Source organism: Megascapheus bottae, chromosome 20 (assembly GCF_031878675.1).
Source record: "Megascapheus bottae isolate mThoBot1 chromosome 20, mThoBot2.hap1, whole genome shotgun sequence".
NCBI lineage: Eukaryota > Metazoa > Chordata > Mammalia > Rodentia > Geomyidae > Megascapheus > Megascapheus bottae.
In genome coordinates, this window is record NC_143528.1 from 1,250,570 (window position 1) to 1,270,998 (window position 20,429).

The window sequence follows — 20,429 nt, forward strand, 5'->3', positions numbered from 1 at the left end:
TTTAGTGCTAGACACTGTCTAGCACTTTTTCCCCCCCAGGGCTGGCAGTATTGGAGTTGAATTCAGGACCTCTTAGCTAGGCAGGTATGCTAACACTGAGCTATTTTACCAAGTCTTATTCTGTAGGTTATTTGTGTTGGTCTTGTTTTATGCAAAGGCTGGCCTGAACTGGATCCTCCTTTTTGTACCTGAATCATTGGTCTAGATGGAATCTTGAAAACTTTTTTCTGTTTTTTTTTTTGGTCAGATTGGCATCAAACCACACTCTGACAATCTCAGACTCCCAACTAGGTGGGATTACAGGCTTGAGCCATTGTGCCTGGCTCTGAACTGTTCATTAAAATTTATTTTGTTCTCCATAGTCCTTAGCAAAGTGATAGATTTCTATTAGGTGTTTATAAGGTAAGTGTTATTAATAGGATACTCTTGGTACTTAGAAACATTACTAGTTTGTTTTTGTGGTAGTATGTGCTTGTATTTGGCTTGGCAGACCAAGTAAAGTGGTTTTGTAGAAGTTATTTCCCTGTAGGACTGTAAACAATTTTGGAAGGGAGTCTTATGGCCAAGTCTTTAGTTATAGGCTTTTCTTTTTGCTGGAGTTCTTTGAGTAGAATATATTCATGTATGTATGTGGTATGTATGTGCATGCACACAAAGCAGAATCGGGGAGAGAGAGCACACACTTGTGCTGGCAGTATTTCAATTGATGTAACACATTGGCTTTCTAGACATCTTTGTATACTAACATCATGTGTAGAGGGACTGGCTGCCAGCCTGTAAAACAGTTTTTTGTTCCAGGTGCCCCTTCTTTCAACCTCATTCCCTCTCTAGATCTAGTGACATTACATAGATAAATGTTCTGGCTAGGAAAACAGCAGAAGGAATTGAGTATCTGCCAAAAACTTGCAGCATGAAACCAAGCTTAGTTGCTTCCGCCTTGCTTCCCTTTTTGTATGTGTGTGTGCGCGCGCGCAAGCGCAGCCTATACTTGTCAGTTTTCCTGGCTGAGCATTACGTCATTGTGTTCTCCACCCTTATCTCACTGTCTTTTCCTTTGAAAGCTACTGTCCTTAGGCTTCATACTTGTTAACCACTTAAGGCTTTATTTGTACTTTTACAGAGGTAGCATAGAAGATGAAATACTTTTAAGTCTGGTTTAATTTGATGTAATATTGACTCTGTGTGTGTGTGTGTGTGTGTGTGTGTGTGTGTGTGTGTGTGTGTGTGTGTGAAAGAAAGGGGGGGGCACAAAGTGCTTGTAACTGCCCGAAAATTTTAGATTGCTTTTCAAAAAGTATTTTCGATCTTTAGGAAGAAAGCCATCTTCTCAAAGAACTTTTAAGGTAGTTTCAGATATATTCTTCTAACAGGAAGAGGCTAGCTAGACTCAAAAGGTTGTCCTTATTGCAATTTTTTAATATGTGGAAGTATTGATACTTTTGTGAGTATGCCACAGAGAACAAATGCTTCACCATGTTCAGCCCAGAAGATTATTAATAAGACTCAGTTTGTAAATTATAGAATGCCTCTGATAAAAAATTATCTTTTTTTTCTTTCTAAAGTTTGGTGATATGGCAAAATACATATTTGCCTATTTACAAGAGTTTTACATAGTTCTTTATAATAATAAAGTGAGATGCTACTTATCTTCTGAATCCTTTGAGCTTATTGCAGTTTAAGAAAGCATTATTTTGAGTTGTTTCACTTGACACCTTTAAATATAGTATTCTTACTTAATTTGTTCTTGTACATTTTCTGTCCTGTGTAACAATATACTTTTAGTGCTCATGTCCCATTTTTATAGCTAGATTGTTAGACCTAGCTAGTTTTTTTTATATCTTTGTTTCTCTAGCGTATAGCTCAATGTCTTTACGCAATAAATATTATTGATAATAGTATGTAGACGTTAACATTTTGTGAGGTAGCTTACTAAATGATCTAAGTTTTTCTGTTAGGACTCCACACAGTATCATAGTCTTTGTAACTTAAGCAACAGAAATTTGTTTTCTCTGGGAGGCTAGTCATTCACATGAGGCTGCTAGCAAGAGTTGTTTTCTGGTGAGGCTTCTCTCCTTGTTTATCACATTGCTGCTATCTCTACCTATACACTTAGTTTCTACTCTTCTAACCTTGTTTGAGTACTGAAACAACACAGAGACAATAACTTTTGAAGCAGATACTACCACTTTGGTGAGAGGATAAGAAAAATTTGGATTTTTCAAAGGTTTGGAACTCAGGAAATCCCTTTCTGCTACTAGCAGTATTTATGAAGGAATAGTATTAGAAGTTTAGTCCTGAGAAAATGGCAAGTAAACTGAAACCATACATGACTGCTTTTGCTAGGAAAAGATAACAGGAATAGGAAATCACTGAGAGGAATAGGAGACAGGCTAGAAGGAACAGAATTTTTTTTTTGTCATCTTTATTTTCTAGTCTTTTTCTTGTGTTCCCTGATAGTGGAGCTTACTAGAAAGGTAGCCACCAGATGAGGACAGTACAGAATCTGAACCCAGCAGCATAAAACAGACTGAAGAAGGGTGAGGTTGGGATTGGGAGTTAGCACAGAATGTAGTGGCCTAATCCAATCCAGCAGTATGTTTCAGACCCCTTAGAAATGAGCACATCTTTTGACACAGTAATCTAGTATGAGAAATAGAAACTGCCAGTCATGTGTATAGTAGTATATGCCTGTAATCCCAGCACTTGAGAGGCTGAAGTTGGAGAATTGAAAATTCAAGACCAGCCTGGTCTACATAGGGAATGAAGTACCCTCAAAACACCCAAAGAAATAAGCAAACAATTCAAAAAGTGACTAAAGATGCAGGCATAAGGCTATTCGATTACAATAATGCACGTATTGCAAAAATGGCAGCTAGGCTGGGTACTAGTGGCTCACAGCTATAATCCTACTTAGGAGACTATGATCTGAGGAGCTGGGTTAGAAACCAGTTGGGCAGGAAAGTTTGTGAGACTCTTATCTCCAGTTAACTAGCAAAAAGCCAGTAGTGGAGCTATAGCTCAAGTGGTAGAGAATGAGCCTTGAACAAGAAAACTCAGGCTTTAATACTCAGAAGGCTTAAGTACTAAAGCTCAGGAACAGTGCCCAGGCCTGAGTTCAGGCCCCACAGTTGACAAAAAGAAAAACTTGTTACAGTATTTTAGCAAAGGATTGCTTTCTTATCTAAATTTACAATAACATATATATATATAGTAGAAGTGTGAATTGAAATTCATCATTACTTGTCTAACTTTGTTATTAACTTCTTTTGCCAGTATTATTTTCTAATTGTAGAAGTCATTGAACAAATGCACCATAACAAAAAGAATTCAGTATCCCTACTAAAACCATGTAAAGTCTAATGGGTTCTCTTGGAACTGATTAAAGTTATAGAGTTATTTTATTATATATGATAAATAATGGAAACGGACCTTTTTAAAGCCATTCATGTTATTATATATCTTTTGTGACTGACTATATTTTTAAGGAAAAGCTTACTTTACAAAAGGTTTAAGTAGTAGCTACAGAATGGTTTATATGGGATGTTGAAGAATTTAAATAGTTTATAAAGTGTCCAGTTCCAGATTATAAAATCTATGAAAGTCTTTGAGTAAGTAACTGAAAAACCTGTCTGGAGCCAGGCATAGTTTTGTATTTTATAAATTTCAATAAGTGATTATTTATCATACTGTATAAAGACATAAGAATGGAAGGGTAGTTTCTGCTTAACTATCTTTCTAAAAAAGATAAAAAATGGAATTCTAAACTTCAGAAAGCATTTAGGAGGAGCTGTAGTTTTGTGTGTGTGTGTGTGTGTGTGTGTGTGTGTGTGTGTTGTTGGGGTGGAGGTGGTCACAGGACTTGAACTAGGCCTGAGCTCTGTCCCTGAGCTCTTCAGCTCAAGGATACCACCCTACCCTTGAGCCAAGCTCCACTTCCTATTTTTTTTTTTTTTTGAGGTTAATTGGAGATAAGATTCTCAGGTCCTTTTGTGCCTGGGCTGGCTTTGAACCTTGATCCTTAGATCTCAGCCTTCTGAGGTAGGATTACAGGCGTGAGCCACTGCGCTGGCTGGGAGCTGTAGTTTTAAATGGCTATGAAGATGCAGGCATGGAGAATTTAGTAAAATTGAAATGGAGGGCAGCTTGATTGGAAAAGAATCATGTTTTAGAATATTCAGCTTTCCAACAAAGTCATTCTTTAAAGTGAATACCATATACTTTGTTTTCTTTATAATACTAGAAATAATGAATTGTGTGAAGAATCACTGTAATGGTTCATGTACTTTGAAGTTTTTTTTTGTATCTAAGTGGATATGAGTAGTACTTAATAGATATCAAATTATTTTTTGTGGATTTTGGTTTGATTTTAGTGATGCTCACAACTGCATAAAAACGTGGGCATTACCTAACTACCTCTTTCAAATTTTGTACAATATAGTACTCACCAAATAGTACTATTTACCAGACTTCTTATGCATTGGATAATTGGAAAATATAGCAGTAACTGTTTTCCTAGCACTCAGCTGTTGAACTAGTTTCCTTCACACCAGCATGCCTAAGAATAGTGTAACTCCCCACTCTTTTTCTTTTTCTTTTTCCAGTTCTGAGGCTTGAACTCAGGGCCTGAGCACTGTCCTTGGGCTTTCTCAAGGTCTGCTACTTGAGCCATAGCACCACTTCTGCCTTTTTCTTTTATTTTTTTTTTTGCCAGTCCTGGGCTTGAGCTCAGGGCCTGAGCACTGTCCTTGGACTTTCTCAAGGCTAGAGCTCTACCACTTGAGCCTCAGCACCACTTCTGGCTTTTTTCTATGTATGTGGTACCGAGGAATCGAACCCGGGTCTTCATGCATGCTAGGCAAGCACTTTAACCACTAGGCCAAACTCCCGGCCCCTACTTCTGCCTTTTTCTATATATGTGGTACTGAGGAATCGAACCCAGGTCCTTGTTCATGCTAGGCAAGCACTCTACCACTAGGCCAAACTCTTGGCCCAATTCTCCACTCTTCTAAGCTAAAGACATTCTTCATTTCCTTTTGAGTACTTATGACATATAATAGAGTGAGTGCATCAGTAGTAGTTATTGGAAATTATCTGAGTTCTAGGTTTTATATAACAAATGCCTACTTAAGAAAACTGAGATAAATTTACTTTATTATAATTGTAGGAGAAGAAAGGGTCAGATAATCAAACACTTTGGAACCACTAGAAGATTCAAAGAGAAATTATAGCTTTAGATTATATTTAAGAGAAGTTTATTGTGTTCCACACACAATAATTTAGACACATAGTGGTCATAAAGAGTTTTTCTATTTTATTTTATTTTATTATCGGGATTAGAGGGGTTATAGTTACATTCGTCAGGTAGTGGGTGCATTACTTCTCGCACATTGATACCCCTTCTATAAAGAGTTTTTAATTTGAGTCTAAGCAGTGCTTGACAGATTGTTTTGGATTGTTAGACTTAGAAGAAAATCGGTACAGCATAATAAGAGAGTTACTTTTATTCCACAATATTAGAAGGTAACCAGTATTCATGTAGGTAAAGTAAAAAAGGGCAGATATTTAAATTAAATAGCCCAAATGAAGAATATAATTTTATGGGGCCAGGAGTTTGGCCTAGTGGTAGAGTGCTTGCCCGGCATGTATGAAGACTGGGTTCAATTCCTTGATATCACATATATAGAAAAAGCTGGAAATGGCGCTGCAGCTCAAGTGGTAGAGCTCTAGTCTTGAGGAAACCCAAGGACAGGGCTCAGGCCCTGAGTTCAAGCCCCAGGACTGGCAAATTTTTTTTTAAAGAATATAATTTTATGTACTATAATATTATAAATTATATTGGTTATTAATTATTGACTTTTCTACTCTTATGGTTTTCTAAATATAGTTAGTATATACAAGATATAATAAGGGAGTTCTACAAAAATAATTAGAAATAATAGCTTTAAGGTAAGGACAAATTGTTGCCTCTTCATGAATTTTAAGAATTTTAACATGTTACTGAAACCATCTACTTTGTGAGAATATGAGAAATATTCCAGTTATATCTTTAAAATGGAATTTTTTTTACATAAAATGATCATTGCAGCCATTTAAAATGTACAGTTCAAAGCCATTCACAGTGCTGTAAAACTACCAACCATTATCCATTTCCATTTTTTTAATCATCTCACACAAAACTTACCCATTAATCAGCAACTTAACCAAACCCACCCCAAGTCTAGCATCTGATAACCTTTCTTCTACTTTCTATATCCATTAGATATACCTTTTCTAGATATAATACAGAATTGGGGTCTTAGGATGTATTACTTTTTGCAGTATATCATTTGCTGTTGAAAATGACTCAATAATTATAGTTCAGTGTAAATTTGTATTATGACTTACAGATAACTTTGTATTTATGTCTATAGAAAAAAATGGAGCTATTATTTGTGGCTTAGTGTTTGTTACAGGTAATCTTCTATGGATTATATGCTTCTTTAATACTCTTATTTTATCTAATTAATTAATTACCATATCTTGCCATGTAATTCAAGCTGGCCTCAAGTCAATATGTACCTCATGCCACCTTTAAACTTGTGATATTTCTGCCTCAGCTTCCTGAGAGTACTGGGACCATAGGCACATACCTCTATGCCTGGTTCTTCCATACTCTTTTAATATTGACTTAATTAGTAGTTAATTGGCTATCAATTCTCATAATTTCCAGTGTCTTTAAAACTTAGGAAATGTTATAACCTCAAAGATGTAGTTTTTCTGACCTGAAATGCATAAGACCAAAAGTGTTTCATATTTTAGTCTTTAAAAAATTTTTGAAATATTTGCATATATAAGATACTTTGGGAATAAAACTGAAGTCTAAATACAAAATTCATTTTTGTTTCATAATATATCTTGTACATGTAGCTTGAAGGTAATTTTATACACCTTTTTTGTGATGCTGAGGTTTGAACTCAGGAGGGCTTGATGCTTGTCATTCAATGTGTTTTACCTCTTGAGACATGCCCCCCATCCTTCTTTGCTTTTGATACTTTTCATATAGGGTTTTCAGCTTTTTGTCAAGAGCCTCTACACTTCTTGTTATAGGTGTGATCACAGACTTAGTGATTTAGATGAGATCGTGATAACTTTTGTCTAGGCCAGTTTTGATCTGAGAGCCTTCCAATCTGCCTCCCAGACAGCTGGAATTACAGGCATGTAACCATGCCTGGCTACAGTAAATTCTTGACTTTTCCTTTATATTGAGTATTTAAGAACAGAGAAAACACACATGTGGAACAGTAATCATTAACAGAATTTTTGCCATTTCTGATTTTTGAAGTTACTGTTTTCCCTAAAGTTCTAGTCAAAATATTCTACTTACCAGAACATTTTCTGTGTGTTTGTTTCAATGCTGCCATCTAGTGATGGTTATGGGAATCTTAACATGGTGCTTGAAGTGACCTTGGGTAATGTACATGTAGTGCAATCTCCACTGAAACCCACCAGAAAACTGGAAGTGGTGTTATGGCTCAGGTGGTAAAATGCTAGTCTTGAGCTGAAGAGCTCAGGGACAACGCCCAGGCCCAGACTTCAAGCTCCAGGACCGACCAAAAAGATTTAAAAAGGTTAAAAAAATAATAACCATGACAGTGGGTTCCTTTTTTGTTGTTGTTGTGGGGCTTGCACTCTGGGTGTGGGTGCTGTCCCTTGAGCTTTTCAGCGCAATGCTAGTACTCTACCACTTTAAGTCATAGCGACACTTACGGTTTTCTGGTGGTTTATTGGAGATAAGAGTCTCACAGACTTTCTTGCCTGGGCTGGCTTTGAACACCATGATCCTCAGATCTCAGTCTCCTGGGTAGCTAGGATTACAGGCATGAGCCACCAGATTAAGTTTTCAACTTTCAAATTTGTGTGAGAAAATACAGTATTTGTCTTTCTGCCTGATTAATTTCATGTAATGTTGTTTCCTCCAGCTTCATCCATATTACTAAAAATGATAGAATTTCATTTTCTTTTGTGGCTAAGTAAAGTTAAGTTTGTGGCTGAGTTAAGTTTCAGACTGTAGTCTAGGCACAGTGACTCATGCCAGCTATTTAGAAGACAGGCATCAAGACAATTTTGGTTAGAGGTTAGTCCAAGGGAAAAGTCAGTAAAGACCTTATCTCAATAAGCTACACTTGATAATAAGTTCTTGTCGTCTCAGCTACTTAAGAAGCTGGTAGGTACAGGATTGGGTCTCAGATAAAAGCACAATCCTACTTAAAAGGCCTGAGCTCAAACCTTATTTCTTGGTGGCTGGGGCGGGGGGAAGAAAAGAAATCTTCTAGTGGTACCTTAGAGGCCACAGGATAAAACTTGGTTCTTATCTTATGAGTTAGCTTCTACCTTTCTTTCTAGGTCTTAGGGTTTATTTCAAGTTTTCACTTGTTCATGAAGACTTCTCTGTTTTTATTGCTGAGACTAAAATAAGTAATCGAAAGGTTTCTCAGAAGTGAATAGTCTTCTTTAGAAAAGCATTTCCTCTACCAGCCACATCATGTTCTGATCTAAGCTGTCTTTGTTCCACTGTTCTTCCTAGGAAAAGTCATCAACTCTGATGGCTTTTAATACTATTGTGTATGTATGTACATGACTTGTAGATGTTTATGCAGTCTTTCTGTGAACTCCAGGTCCCCATATCATAATGTTAATAGGCACTGATGTGTGGATGTTCCATGTTCCACAAGCCATTTCTGTAAGCTCAGTATGTCCTAAGTTAAGCTTATTCTCTCTCTTCTAAATCAAGGTTTATATTGGTGAGTTTTATGTTTAATACTACTAGAAAAGATGAAGTCAGTGGTAATTCTGTGGAATTACTTTCTGACACCTTTTCCTCTAGTTGGTTATTTCCTTGTTTTCATCATTATACCTCTATCTTGGTACCTATAACCTTTTACTATAATTTATATCTGTTTTGCTCAGCAGACTAAAAGCATCTCAAGGGCTTTCTATTGCTGTCCTACATAAGGCCTAGCAAAAATAATTGAGCTTGCTTAAAAACCTTGCCTTCCATCCATTGAACTAAAGGGGCGGGGGGGAGTTGAGATTACATCCAGTTAAATACATTATAGTATATAGTCTCTTTTCTCCTAATCTAACATGGTTGATCCATTTTTCAGTTAACCTAAGTCATGTTTAACTTACTTTCTTTTCCATTACTTTCACATATTGCTGTTTCTTAGGTCTCTTGCTGTTTATTCTGTTTACTATCCTTTGTCCAAGTCATCATTGCTGCCATCACTGTCTGTTTTGCAATCTTAGCCTCTTCCCACTTGTGTTTGCTAGTTATTTCTTAAATATAGGTGGTTATCTCCTACTTCAGTAACTTCTTTTTTGCCTGAAGAAAGTCTGCTTTTTAATTAAAAAAATTTAATTTTTTTTAGCTTTATTCAAGTATGGTTACTAGATAAAAGGTGAAAATGTTCAGTGTTTATGTTTTGTTGAATTGCAAAGTCTACTTTATGAGGGATCAGAGGCAGTTCTCTCTCTCTCTCTCTCTCTTTTTTTTTTTTTTGCCAGTCCTGGGCTAGTGTTCTACCCTGAGCCACCGCACCATTTCTGGCTTTTTCTGTGTATGTGGTACCGAGGAATCGAACCTGGGTCTTCATGCATGCTAGGCAGGCACTCTACCACTAGGCCAAATTCCTGGCCCCAGAGGCAGTTCTTAACAAAGTAATCGAACATCATTTATTTTCTCATTCCCATTTTCCTCCCTAATTTAGACATTTAAGCAATGGGCTTAACAAACTTCACACCTAAGGATTATCCTATTTATATTTTATACTATCTGTATTTCCATTCTCTCCATTCCTTGTTTAGAGAGAAGGAGTGCTGTAGAGGAAATACAGATACTTAAATTTAAATTTGCTTCTAACACTGTTGTTCGTGAATAAAATCCCATAACAGAGTACTGATAGTGAATATTGGATGCATTCCCCTCCTCCAAACCATGGAGAATTTATCTCTCCCATTGCTGTGGAGAGTATACACTTAATCTTTTGTGCCTTACAGTATATATAATTTATTTGTATACATCTTATTGCTTTTCTTCTAAAGCACATACCTGTTGAGGGCTGATGTATGTTTTCATTTAATTCAGTTGATTGGATTTTAGGTGAAGGATTTGTGTTTAATATACATTTTATCACAGTTTCTAAGTGAAAAATAGGATTCAGAGATGATTTTTTAAAATTAATTGTAAAGGCCTTGCTGAAACAGGCTTGGTAAAAACTCAGCTACCTAGCTGGAATTTTGGGAGAGTGGTACAGTTGTCTGAAAGTTATGTAAACTTCTGATAACAGTGTAAGACTTTAGTTGTAGTATTTCTATATAAGTATTTAAAAAAAAAAAAAACCCAGTACTAGTGCTGGAATGAATTTTGTTTTTCTTTACAGCCGGTTGCAGAACCAATTCCCATCTGTAGTTTCTGTCTTGGTACAAAAGAACAAAACCGGGAAAAGAAGCCAGAGGAACTCATCTCCTGTGCAGACTGTGGCAACAGTGGTATGTGACACCCATGTTTTCTCCACAAATTTGGCAAGGCAGAAAGGAGTATGTGCTTTCACTAAGTTTGCATCCTTAATTCTTATGAAAGCATTGAGCTTATAATTTCATATGTGTATAAAATTCTGGGTTTTATGAAAGATTTTTCAGAATCGACTAATTGATAGTTCCAGAGATATCTTTGCTTTACATTTGGGAATTCTTAAGACCTCATAGGAAGGCTTTAGTAAACTATCATTCATTGTCTCTGTTGGTTTAATTAATCTTCAGTGTTTTGTTTTATTTTTGGCCAGTCATGGGGCTTGAACTCAAGTCCAAGGCTAGAGCTTACCACTTAAGCACCACTTCTGGCCTTTTCTGTTTATGTGGTACCAAGAAATTGAACCCATGGCTTCATGCATGTTAGGCAAGCACTCTACCACTAGGCCATGCTCCCAGCCCAATCTTTAGTATTTTTATAAACTGACAAGCCAAGATTGGTTCAAAAAACAGAAGCTACATTAGATACTTCAAGGGGAAGAGAATTACATACTCACAAACAAATAACAAAACAAACAAATAAAAAAAGGGCATTGGTCAAGTTAAGTCCTTTATAGTTAAATGCCAAGTTTAAACCCTAGTGCTTCAATTATCTAGTACTACAAAAATAAGTTACTCTAAAATTTAGTAGCTTAAGATTATTATAAACCTTTTTTTTCCTTAATTTTACTTTCTGTGGGTTGGGGATTTGGAAATTTGGAAGTAGTTTATCTTAACACGTGGACTTGGTGTTTTTTCTTTCCATATTTTTTTATTGTAATTAATAGAGGGGTTACAGTTATATTCGCCAGATAGAAGGAGCATTATTTCACACACATTGATACCTTTTCTCATGTTTTTGTCCCCATTCCTCTTCACCTACTCCCTCCCCTCATCTTGTTTTCCCTCCTTCCCTACCCTATTTCAAGTAAACAAATAAATGTATATACAATATACCAGATTACAAGGTAAGATACTAAAACAATATGAGGATAACCAAGGGACAACAAAAGAGATGAGAAATAACATAGTACATTAAGAACAACCATCATACATTCTATAGCTCTTGTTTCCATATCCTGGAGGTCCTTTCATTTAGTCTCATCCTATGTGGCCTTATGTATCTAGGTTTTGAGTATTGTGATCCTCTACTAGGAGAGTCCAAGATTTGTACTAATTATTACAAATGAGGGAAACCATTGAGCCTATATTCCTTTGAGTCTGGCTCACTTCACTTAATATGATTTTTTCCAAGTCTTTCCATTTCCTTACAAGTGGGGTGATGTCATACTTTCTGATGGCAGCATAGAATTCCATTGTGTATAAATACCATATCTTCTTGATCCAGTCCTTAACCGAGGGGTATCTGGGTTGGTTCCATATTTTTGGTATGGTAAATAGTGTTGCAGTGAACATCGTTGTGCTACTGGGTTTAATGTACCCTTGTTTCTGGACAATTGGTAAATGTCAAGTAGTGGAATTGCTGGGTCATAGGGGAGCTGCCATACTGCTTTCCATAGTGGCTGAACAAGTTTGCACTCCCACTAGCAAGTTCATTTTATTGCTTGTTGATCAGAAGCCTCAATTCTTTACCATTTGGATCTTTCCTGTGGTTACGTGAATGTTCACAACATGCCAATTCTCAAGAGGGAACAAGGTAGAATTTGCATTATTTTTTATACACTAGTCTTGGAAGTTATATTGCCACTTCAGTCATATTCTGTTGGTAACACAAATCTGTATAGGAAAGATCAACACAAAGAGAATAGAATGATCTGGAAGGACAACAGCCACAATCAGCATGGACATAGTCAAAATTGATACTTTCTAAGTTAGAAAAGTTATATACCCAGAGGGAAAAGAATAAGAATAGTTTTGGGAAAATAATTTAATTAATTATGGCAAAGGGCCAAATGGCCTGTAGGTTAAAGAACATGCTTCCATTTTGAAATATCATGTCCAGAATATAGCATATAGACAGGCAGTTTGTATAAGAAAACAATTCACTGAACATAGCACAATTCAAACCTAGACTAGAACGATGAAATGTAAAGCATTCATTCTTTGCTGGTAGCAATGAATATTGTGTCTATCACATTTAGAAAAAGGTTGTCTGTGCATTTTAGCCTGTCACTCTGAAATTGTTTATTGTGCTCACCATTCTTATGCCTTCCAATCTATCAAACTAAAATGCTTATTGCACTCACCAGTTCCTTCCGCCCTACCGCTATCCTTCCCTGAAGGTTAAACTCAGGACCTCATGCTTCCTAGGCAAACCTTAAACCATTTCAGCCACACCTTTTGCCATTACTTTCAGATTTATTTATTTATTTATTTATTTTTGGGTGCCAGTGCTGGGGCTTGAACTCAGAGCCTATCTACCATCCTTAAGCTTTTTCAAGGCTAGCACTCTACCAATTGAGCCACAGTTCCTCTTCTGGCCTTTTCTGTATGTGGTACTGAGGAATTGAACTCAGGGTTTTGTGCATGTTTGGTTAGCACTCTATCACTAGGCCACACTCCTGGCCCTAGGATTTTTTTTTTTTCTGTCAGTCGTGGGACTTGAACTCTAGGCTTGGACACTGAGCTCTTCAGCTCAAAGCTAGTGCTCTACCACTTGAGCCACAGTGCCACTTCCAGTTTTCCAGTGGTTTATTGGGAATAAGAGTCTCCCAGATTTTGTGCCCAGGCTGGCTTTGAACTGAAATCCTCAGATCTCAGCCTCCTAAGTAGCTAGGATTACAGGCATGAGCCACTGGCATCTGACCCCCCCCCCTTTTTTTTTGCCGGTCCTGGGGCTTGAACTCAGGACCTGAACACTGTCCTTGTGCTTGTTTTCAAGGCTAGTGCTCTACCACTTGATCCACAGCACCAATTCCGGCTTTTTTCTATATATGTAGTATGGAGGAATCAAGCCTGGGTCTTTGTGTATGCTGAGCAGGCACTTTACCACTAGGCCAAACTCCTGCTCCCCACCCCCTTTTTTATTAAAAGGAATTAATTTAAAAGAATAACTGTGACATATTTTAGTGTTCTCTCTCATCAAAGTATTAGCAGTTGGAGAGATTATCATGTATCAGTAGAATACAATGAGTTTAAGGAATATAACTATGAACTACTCAAAATAATGAAAATAAAACAAAAACTACACATGGATTTCAACCATGTAAGGACTTTCAGCTAGTTTGGAAAGGAAAACGGCTGGGTGCTGGTAGCTCTTTTCTGTAATCCTAGCTACTCAGAAGGCTGAGATCTGAGGATAGTCCAGCCAGACATGTCTGACTCTTACCTACATCACCAATAAAGCTGGAAGTAGAGCTGTGCTTCATGTAGTATAGCACTAGCCTTGAGCGGAAAAGCTGAAGAAACAGTATCCAGACCTTGAGTTCAAGGCCCAGGACTGGCACAAAAAATAAAAAGGAACAAGAGGGCATGAAATTTGAAATTGTTCTAGGGTGATAAGACTATGGATAAAGGACTTTAATTTCCTTTCCAAGTGCTCTTTAGTGTTAGTGTTTAAAAGAGGAAAGTCTTTGGGAATAGAAAAGAAAGGAGAAAAGATAATGTAATCAAGCTTTCTTTCACAAAACAATATTAGAGATAAATCTTTTCTTCCTTGAGAACAAAGTAGCTGCCCTAAATTTGAGCATCTGATACTAACTGCTATTAAACTAATGGAGGAAGAATGGAAGAATCAGTTGGGTAGCTGCACATCCATTTTTATAAGAACACTATTCTTAACAGGCAAACTATGGAACCAGTTTAGGTGTCAACTAACTGATAAATGGAAAAGGAAAATAGTTTACATTATGTATTCTTTCCATTCCTATCCACACACAATGGAGTGTTACTCAGGCATATAAAAAATGAAATACTATTTGTTGGAAATAGATGAACTGGAAATCATCATGCAAAGTTAAATCTGCCAGATGGAGAAACATACCTATTGCATGTTCCTATTCATAAATGAACTCTAGGTCAATTTTTTTTTTGCGCCAGTCCTGGGGCTTGAACTCAGGGCCTGAGCATTGTCCTTGGGCTCTACCACTTGAGCCACAGCACCACTTCTGGCTTTTTTCTATGTATGTGGTACTGAGGAATCAAACCCGGGTCTTAGTTCAAGTTAGGCAAACACTTTACCACTAGGCTAAACTCCTGGCCCCGAAGAATCAGTTTTTTAAAAAATTGCTATTAATTCTTTTTTTTTGCCAGTCCTAGGGCTTGAACTCAGGGCCTGGGCACTGTCTTTGGACACTTTTTGCTCAAGGCCAGCACTCTGCCACTTGAGCCACAGCACCACTTCTGGCTTTTCTGTCTATGTGGTTCCGGGGAATTGAACCCAGGGCTTCTTGCATGCTAGGCAAGCATATTACCACTAGGCCATGCTTCCAGCTCATAATTGCTGTTAATTCTGATCAAAACAAAAAAAATATTACGCTTGGTTTTAGTTTTAGCTTCAGTGCTTTAAATCGTGAGCACATAACTTTTAGGTTATATGTTTTATTTTTAAATTATAAAAGTAACATGTTTGCATTAAAAAATAACATCACAGAAGAGAATGTAAGATAGAACATAAAATACTTTAAAATACTTGTAACTCCACTTATGTAGGATGTTACCAATATAAATAGCTGTTTGCATATTTGTTGGCATATAAACATAATGCAGGCCTAAGTTGGGACCATATCAACTTTTTGCAATCAAATTGGGGAAAATGTCTAAGTCTGGTACAGCACTAGTAAACAATTACAGGCTGAGTACTGATGACAGATGGTATATGGCAAGCTTTCACAATTTGTATTTAAGAAAATTGTTGTGTTCTATATGATTTCTGTAGTACAATTACACAGTGATTCTTTATTTACTCATGAATCTTTTCCCTTTTTATAAGGTCATCCATCCTGTTTAAAGTTTTCCCCAGAATTAACGGTTAGAGTGAAGGCATTACGGTGGCAGTGTATCGAGTGTAAAACATGCAGCTCCTGTCGAGATCAAGGCAAAAATGCAGTGAGTATTTTGCCTTTTCATGTGGATATTTCATACAGAAGAAGGTGAAATCAACATCACCTTGTGTGACTGGATAGTTTTCTATTGAAAAATAGAAATTAGTAGAATTTTGAAAAGTAGCTTCTTTAAATTACACACAAGTTTAGAAAACTTGCTTAAGACTTAGGATATCTGTAGATAATTTTTAAAGAATCTTAATTATGCATTTTTACAGAGACTTTTAAGTTACTTTGAGGAATTTCTCTTTTGTTTTTGAGCAGTTTAGGAGATAGTTAGGAACGTGTACTTCCTAATTACAAATTGTCCTATTCTTTTTTTTTTTTTAATTCAGATCAGGATTAACTTTTTCTTGGCTTGAGATATCCTAGAAAGTAATGAAATTAGCTCTTTAACATAGATTGAATGAACCTTTTTTGCTAATTTGACTCTTTCCTTAGTATAGATGAAAGAAAGCTTTTGAATAGTAACTCATCTGTTTTGCGGTCTTTGGTCTTCCCCAGTTCTATGAAGTTATGATCCTGATTTATTTCGGTTTCTTAAGGTTATGCAGAATTATCTTTCTCTTTCTTTTTTTCTTTTTTTTAAAGGATAACATGCTCTTTTGTGATTCATGTGATCGAGGTTTTCACATGGAATGTTGCGACCCACCACTCACACGAATGCCAAAAGGTAAGAAACACTTCCTGAAATAAAACTGAGAAATCAATGGGTTTGCTAGTAAAAGTGTGTTTTCTGTCGTTAAGGTGAGAGAATAACTGATTCTATATTGAGTTTTATAAGTAGGAAGAGAGTTGTCATTTTTAAATTTTATTTTATTATTCTTATTTTCTTTTGGTCATGAGGCTTAAACTCAGGGCTGAGTACTGTCCCTGACTTATTTCACTGAAGGCAAGTGCTCTACTGCTTTGAGCCACAGCTTCACTTCGAGTTTTCTGATGATTAATTGGTGATAAAACTCATGGAGTTGACTGTACAGACTGACTTCAAACCACAATCCTGAGATGTCAGCCTCCTGAGTAACTAGGATTACAGGCATGAACCACTGGCACCTGGTGAGAGTTGTCATTTTAACAGTAAAGAGATGCTGGTGGCTCACTTGTAGTCCTAGCTACTCAGGAGGCTGAGATTTTTTAGGATTACTGTTAGAAGCCATGAGACTGTTATCTCCAACTAATCATTAAAAAGCTAGAAATGGAAGTGTAGCTCAAGTAGTAGAGCGTTAGCTAACTTCAAGCACAGACCCTCTAAGCCAGTGTCCAGGTCCTGAATTCAAGCATCAGGACTAGCAAACACCAATCTTTTGTTTCAGCCTATTGACAGTTTTGTATCATTATAAATTTATACTTCTCTCCTCCTATATAGCATCTCTCTCCCACCTTCCCTTCCTTTCTCCCTTCTCCTCCCTCATTCTCTTCCTTTCTCCCTCCCTTCTACTTTCCTTCTCCCTCTCTCCTACTCCCACGTGTGTCCACACACACACATACATACACATACATATATATGCGTGTATGTGTGGGTGTGTGGGTGTGGGTGTAAGTGTAGTATGCCAGTACTCAGATTTGAACTCAGGGCTTGGGTGCTGTTTATTAGCTCTCTTCCCCCCTTCCCCCCACCCCACTGGGGCTTGTACTTGAGACCCAGGCACATTTTTTGCTCAAGGCTAGCACTCTGCCACTTGAGCCACAGAGCCATTTCCCAGTTTTTCTGTGTATGTGGTACTGAGGAATCGAACCCAGGGCTTCATGCTTCCTAGATGAGCACCCTACCATTAGACCACACTCCGGCCTGTTCCTTAGCTTTTATACTCAAGACCAACAACCTATCATTTGAACCACACATCCTCTTCCAGCTTTTTGGTGGTTAGTTGGAGATAAGGGTTTCGCAAACCTTCCTGCCTGGTTATCTTTTAATGGAGATCCTTAGATCTCATCCTCCAGAATAGCTAGTATTATAGGGGTGAACCACTGGTTCACCTGGCTTATTCTCTATTTTAACAATTGGCTAGGGGCCCAAAACACTTGCTATACACAATCTCTTCAAACTCCCTCCCTCCCTCCCTCCCTCCCTCCCTCCCTCCCTCCCTCCCTCCCTCCCTCCCTCCCTTCCTTCCTTCCTTCCTTCCTTCCTTGTTGAGATTGGGACACAAACAGTACCTGACTCTTTGCTTATTGGCTGGTACTGTACCAACGGAGTCATGCCTCCAGCCCCAAAACATTTCTATTTTTAAAGAAATTCAGTCATATTGTCATGTTGTTTATATCATTTCTCAGTACTTTTGAGGATAAAATGAGTTTTTAGCAAATTGTGAACAATCTGAATAAATCTTTTGATTCTTGTTCCTTGAAAAAGTATTACTTAGAATATAATTGCCTTCTTTTTAGTCTTCCATGGAGTCTATATGTATACACACACACATATATATATATATATATATATTTTTTTTAAATTTTTTGCCAGTCCCAGGCTTGAGCTGAGCTCTGTCCTTCCTGGGCTTTCTCAAGGTTAGAGCTCTAACCATTTGAATCACAGCACCATGCCCTGCTTTTTCTGTGTATGTGGTACTGAGGAATCAAATCCAGGGCTTTGTGCAAGCTAGGCAGTTAGTCTACCACTAGACTAAACTCCATCTTAAAAAAGAATATGTTTATAATTTTTAAAATTATTCAAAGGGGATTCACTTTGATATTGCATGTATAATAGTAGGAATTATTTTTGATTAAAGTACATGTGTTGTACTTCAATATATTCTCATTACTCTTGTCATCATCCCTCTTTTAAAAAGTTTTAACATCTTCATCCTTCTATTTTCATACATATTAAGTACTTTGGTCATATTTACCCTCCCCATTTTAGTCTCCCTCTTCCCCACCACTTGCTTTTCCTCCAGATAGTCCTCTTGCTTTACATTTTCGTCATTAAAAACAAATGAACTAGGGCCGGAAGTTTGGCCTAGTGGTAGAGTGCTTGCCTAGCATGTTGGCATGTACGGAGTCCAGGGTTTGATTCCTTGGTTCCACATACGTAGAAAAAAACCGAAATTGGTGCTGTGGCTCAAGTGGCAGAGCTCTAGCCTTGAGAAAGCCCAAGGACAATGCTCAGGCCCTGAGTTCAAGCCCCAGGACTGGTGCAAAAAAAAATTGACCTAGAGTTCATTTATGAATAGGAACATGCAATAGGTATGTTTCTTCATCTGGCAGATTTAACTTCGCATGATGATTTCCAGTTCATCTATTTCCAACAAATAATATTTCATTTTTATATGCCTGAGTAACGCTCCATTGTGTGTGGATAGGAATGGAAACAATACATAATGTAAACTATTTTCCTTTTCCATTTATCAGTTAGTTGACACCTAAACTGGTTCCATAGTTTGCCTGTTAAGAATAGTGTTCTTATAAAAATGGATGTGCAGCTATCTCTGTTGTGTGCAGGCTTAACATTCCCTCTAATACACAGCAGTGGCGTAGCAGCTTAAGTTGTTTATTATGGTTGTAGTTTCCTTAAAAGAAAATACGTGGGGCCGGGAGTTTAGCCTAGTGGTAGAGTGTTTGCCTAGCATGCATGAAGATCCAGGTTCAATTCCTCAGTACCACCATACATAGCAAAAAGCCAGAAGTGGTGCTATGGCTTCAGTGGTAGAGTTCTAGCCTTGAGAAAGCCCAAGGACAGTGCTCAGGCCCTGAGTTCAAGCCCCAGGATTGGCAAAAAAAAAAAAAAAAATGTAGTGCTCCTGTTTTGTCCATTTGAATTCTGATTTCACGATTATACATTTCTTAAGTAAAATATCTATAGGATATTTGCTAATATCTCTTTCAAGAAAGCTCCTCCTCCTCCTCTTCCTCCTTCTCTTCCTTCTCTTCCTTCTCTTCCTTCTTCCTCCTCTTTTTTTTCTTTTTGCCAGTCCTGGGGACTGAACTCAGGGCCTGAGCACTGTCTTTGGGCTTTCCTCAAGGCTAGAGCTGTACCACTTGAGCCACAGCACCAGTTCTGGCTTTTCTATATATGTGGTACCAAGGAATTGAACCTGGGTCTTCGTGCATGCTAGGCAAGCACTCTACTACTAGGTCAAACTCCCGGCTCTCTCCTCCTTTTTTTTTTTTTTGTGCAAGTCCTGGGGCTGGAACTCAGGGACTGGGCTCTGTCTCTTAGCATTTTTGTTCAATGATGATACTTAAGCTACAGCTCTGCTTTGGGCTTTTTGGTGTTTACTTGGAGATAAGTCTCCTCAGGCTTTCTGCTCTTCCTGTGGCTTTGAACCACAATCCTCATATCTCAGCCCCCTGAGTAGCTAGCATTATAGATGGGAGCCATGAGTGTCCTTGGCAAGAAATTCCCCCACCCCGCCAGTGGCCAGTCGTGGGGCTTGACCCCGGGACCTGGTCATTCTCCCTGAGCTCTTCAGCTCAAGGCTTACCTCTTGAGCCACAGCACCACTTCCGGTTTTCTAGGGGTTAATTGTAGATAAGAGTCTCAGGGACTTTAGTGCCTGGGATGGCTTTGAACTGCTATCTTCAGATCTCAGCCTCCTGAGTAGCTAGCTAGATTACAGGCATGAGCTACTGCACCCAGCAAGAAAATTTTCTCGATGATGGAAAAAGACGCAACCTTAAGTTATTGCCAGGTTGTTTTAGGATCTTACTTGAATTACTTTGTGCCATCCTGTTGATTTATTATGTTTTAAGTAAGTTTATAAGAATAGCTTCTTTTTCTTACCCCTTCCATTTATTTAAAGTCTGAGCAAGAGGCCTTATGAGAATCCTTTAAGACACAGAAGATATTTCAGGGCTTCTCTTCCATGCATTTAAATTCTACATAAGGGCCGGGAATTTGGCCACGTGGTAGAGTGCTTGCCTAGCATTCATGAAGACCCGGGTTCG

The 20,429-nt window shown here is 37.7% G+C and overlaps 1 protein-coding gene across 2 annotated transcripts in view; it reads left to right on the forward strand.

Moving 5' to 3' along the window:
- Kat6a (lysine acetyltransferase 6A) overlaps positions 1–20,429 on the forward strand; it is a 103,065-nt gene that overhangs the window by 34,333 nt on the left and 48,303 nt on the right. For both annotated transcript variants that reach the window (XM_090353869.1, XM_090353870.1), the window contains 3 exons: positions 10,419–10,527; positions 15,437–15,552; positions 16,140–16,221. In XM_090353869.1, the coding sequence (XP_090209995.1) occupies positions 10,419–10,527; positions 15,437–15,552; positions 16,140–16,221 (307 nt within the window). The remainder of the gene's footprint in view (positions 1–10,418; positions 10,528–15,436; positions 15,553–16,139; positions 16,222–20,429) is intronic.